Source organism: Solanum tuberosum, unplaced genomic scaffold, assembly GCF_000226075.1.
Source record: "Solanum tuberosum cultivar DM 1-3 516 R44 unplaced genomic scaffold, SolTub_3.0 scf00039, whole genome shotgun sequence".
In the NCBI taxonomy this organism is placed as follows: Eukaryota; Viridiplantae; Streptophyta; class Magnoliopsida; order Solanales; family Solanaceae; genus Solanum; species Solanum tuberosum.
In genome coordinates, this window is record NW_006238968.1 from 2,054,385 (window position 1) to 2,058,627 (window position 4,243).

The following is a 4,243-nucleotide window of genomic DNA, read 5'->3' on the forward strand; positions in this document are numbered from 1 at the left end:
AAGATTTTTTTTTTTTTTGAAACTGACTAAAAAAAAAAAAAGAGTTAATAAATTGAGTCAGAGGGAATAAGAAGAAGCAAAATTGAATTGGTAAATTATTGATAACCTAACAGTAAAGCAATAATTTTAAGGGAAGTAATATAGATTATAAGGTAAGGTAATTAAGCTCTAAAGAAAATATTTGATTGGGGATTTACTTACTTGAAATATCATATAGGGATTTTATTTATGGTTTGATTTTTATATGCACTTGATATAATTGAGGTGGCACGTTGCTTTGAAATATCATATAGGAATTTAATTATGATTTGATTTTTATACCCCTTCTCAAATAGTCATTGTAGTGATTAGGGTGAGCGATTTAATAGAATTCAATAGGTTTGAATAGTGTATTATATTTATATATTAAAAATATACTCCTTCCATTTCTTATTAATTGAATTTTTGAGGCATTTTTCATTTTTTAAATTAACTTAATTATTCAGTTTTCGAGATTACTTTTAGAGTGTTGTTCCAATTTCACCATTCATTTGGATTTTCAATGTGATGACTTCAACTTTAATAAATTTGACAATAATTAATAAGGATACAAATGGAAAACTATGTTCAATTTATGTCTTAATTTACTTTTTTTTAAAGGGTGTGAAACACCTGAAAAATTCAATTTATATGGAATGAAGGGAGTACTAAATAGATAAAAATAATACTGTAACCCAAAAATTAATAAATTGTAAAGACTTTTGGATTCATTTTTTTTTGGGGGGTGGGGGGGGGTGGGGTTTAAATATATCAAACGTTTCTGAAAATTAAATCAAAGAAGTACCGTGTATCAATTAGTTGAGAGAGAATTATTGAAAACTCTCTTGACATAAATTATTGGTTTCGTTTTTAAACTATTGACAATCTTAAAAATATTTCTCTATTTGACAAATTAAATTTAGATACACCCCCGATCTTCCATGACATAGTAAGTGATCTCAAACTCTTGTAGGAGCATGAGACTCTTAATAAAAAATCGAGAGAAGTGTTGAAAACACTCTTAAACTTGGCGAGAATTTAAGGGTATATTTCACTCATGTTACAAGATCGGGGGAGTATTTAAGTTTAGTTATTAGTCAAATAAGGGGGTGTTTTAAAGTTGTCAATAGTTTGGGGATGAAGCTAATAATTTGCGCAGAGTTTAGGGGTATTTTCAGTATTCCGGTCATGATTTTTTTTTTGCTTTTCCTGAAATTTCATTTTTACTTTATTTGAAAATCAGTATTTATTTTCAGTTTTGTCACTTTTAATTTTTCTCTTTTTAAATTTACTTTAAATTTTTTGTTTTTATAAAATAATTCCATTTAAATTTATTTCATGTTTAAATAATGTTTTATGCTTTTTTTCAAATTCTAAATATATCAAACACAATTTTAATTAAAACTTTGAAAATTTCAAATAATTTCTCATTAATTCTGGTATTCTGAGAGAAAATAGAGAATGCACACCCCATTCTTGAAGGCACTTTGGCAGCTTCCTCACCAAATGAATCATGAAATGAGCGATTAATAAAAGTTGCGGTGAAATGATAAATATTATTATTGTTGAAACAGAAAATTAAGTCGCTATAGCAAGCTTAATTAATACGGTAACTTAAAAAGATCTTTTTATGGCTACTAAACAATTGAAGTGATTGAACAAAATATTGGATTGATTCAATATCGAATCTCAAATTTCTATATATAGATGACTAATGATAGGGGCTGCATTTTACGGAAAGAAAGATAATGACAAAAGGTCATTAATGTTTTTCTAAGTTTTCGTTGTTTCTTGACTCATGTCATGCTGGATTTAAAGAAATAGAAATGAAAGTCTAATTCGGCTAGAAACAATTGAATATGATTTATTTTTTTTAAAAAAGAGAAGTTTATGACTCAAAAAGTAGTAGCTAGGGTCGGAGCTAAGAGTTCATCCGAACCCCCTTCGATGAAAAATTACATTATTTATATATGATTTTTTATTTTTTTTTATGTATATATAGTAAATGTTAAACCGCCTTCAAATTGTTGGTATGTTTATTTTTTCAAATTGTGAATCTCCTTAGTGAAAATCTTGACTCCACCACTAATAATAACAAAATAAAATAATCTCTTAATTACTATAACCGATTAAATCAAATATACCAATTATATAAAAATTCTTTACACTATCAATATATAACTTAAATCCTTTTGCATTCACTTTTACACAACTCCAATTAAATAAGAAGATGTTATATATCATACACATGTTTGTCCTATAGTACTCAATGACATGAACTTTCCAAGAAGGTTCCTAAATATAAGTAGTTGAATACTTGAAGTTTTCCATTACATGCACTTATAAATAAGAAACATCTTAGGCTAAGTTGATCATCCTAACACAAATATTTATTTCAAGTTACATAATATAAAGTGAAAAAAAAAAAGAGAGAAAAAAGAAGAGGAAAAAAAGATGAATATGGAGATTGAGGAAGTGATGAGTTGCCAAGCTTTGCCTCTACTTTCTTTGAACCATGTTTCTTTGTTGGTGAAGGATGTGTGGGATTCTAAGAGGTTTTATGAAGATGTTTTGGGATTTTGTCTTGTCAAACGCCCTTCTTCTTTCAACTTTCATGGAGCCTGGTTAGTATCGATTCAGAATTTAAACTTTATGCGTCTTTTTTTTTTGAGTCTTTATTACTGAACACATCACATTTTTGAAATTATGCATGATTCAAATTTTAATATATATGCTAGTTTAGTAAATTGATGGATTTCTACTTGCGAAAATAGATATACAACAACTATGATTTGAGTCATCGTTCATCGAATATCTTCACGATACCTAAGAACTACCTTTGTTCACTATCTAGATACCCTATTGTGAGGCAACTTGAAAGTGTTACCCCTAGTCATTGTTTGTTTCCCACATGAAGTTAATGCTAGAAATTTTTTTATATTGAAAATACTGAATTCAGTTGAACTCAGTAATTATATACTCCATCTGCATGCATATAGATATCACCAACAAATTATGTTGGGGCATATTCATAAACTTTTGAAATGTTTTAAGAATTTGATAGAGTTTTAACTTAGAAATTTTGAAGGCTTTACAATTATGGCATTGGGATTCACTTGCTTGAGAATAAAACCATAGAGGACTTGGACATTAATGATGAACCACGTCCTATTAATCCTAAGGATAACCACATTTCCTTTCAGGTGAATTATATTTAGTTTTTCTTTCTTAAATATTAATACTATGTTCAGTCAAATACGATCAGATATAAACTGAAACAAAGAGGGAGTATACAATTTCCTTTTATTATTTTATTTTTTATAATGATAATATTCAAGCTAACTTGCACTATTCAAAAAATAGGAAGATAGAATTGAAGAAGAAAGGTTTTAACGTGATACCAATCCTTAAAAGAGATATATTGCTAGTATATTATTTATTAGGGGGTTACAAGCAATTCCATTTGCGATCCAACAAAGCCTTAGTATATTTTTCTTGAACTACTTCAGCAGAATCCTTAGTTTTATAGAACTTAAGAGATAATTTTTCATAATAGTCATATTTTTTCACAAATAGATGTGTTTGTGTTCAATTTTAAGACCTCCAAATATTACAAACTAATTCAACATGCACGTTCTTCAATTATTCCTCTAGATAGTTATTACCTTGTTACTTCCCACCAATACAAGTACTCCGTACGTAACTCTTGCCCTTAGATAAATGGGAATAAACCATCCACTATAACATGACTTTTTGTATCTTTGAACCTGATTATTGTCGTACTTCATCGACAACTAGACCACACGATACACTTACTATGACATTTTTTTTTGTTATTGATGATATGACATGTTTTTGTATTAAACAGTGTACTGATGTTGATTTGGTGAAAAGGAGATTAGATGAGATGGGAATAAGGTATGTGATTGCATTAGTAGAGGAAGAAGGGATCAAAGTGGATCAAGTATTTTTGCATGATCCAGATGGCTATATGATTGAAATGTGCAATTGTGATAACATTCCAATTGTGGCTATTTCTTCAAGTTGTCACTTCATAAAGCCCAATAAATTTGGAACTTACAATGACAACATAATGATGCCAATTGCTACTCCAAATTATAGTTGTGGTTTTATGGAAACTCTCATGATGGAGAACTTAAGCATGGACATGCTCAACTTTTCCTTCTAAAATTCTAGTCATGGGGGGTGGGGGTGGGGTGGGTGG

General features: G+C 29.0%; 1 protein-coding gene across 1 annotated transcript; it reads left to right on the forward strand.

Moving 5' to 3' along the window:
* Nucleotides 1-2,407: 2,407 nt before the first annotated feature.
* Nucleotides 2,408-4,225, forward strand: LOC102590728 (lactoylglutathione lyase-like). Its single transcript, XM_006343312.2, has 3 exons — nt 2,408-2,642; nt 3,107-3,221; nt 3,887-4,225. Exons 1-3 carry the CDS (start codon nt 2,473-2,475, stop codon nt 4,205-4,207), a joined length of 606 nt encoding a protein of 201 aa, XP_006343374.1. The 5' UTR covers nt 2,408-2,472; the 3' UTR covers nt 4,208-4,225.
* The last annotated feature ends 18 nt before the right edge of the window (nt 4,226-4,243 follow it).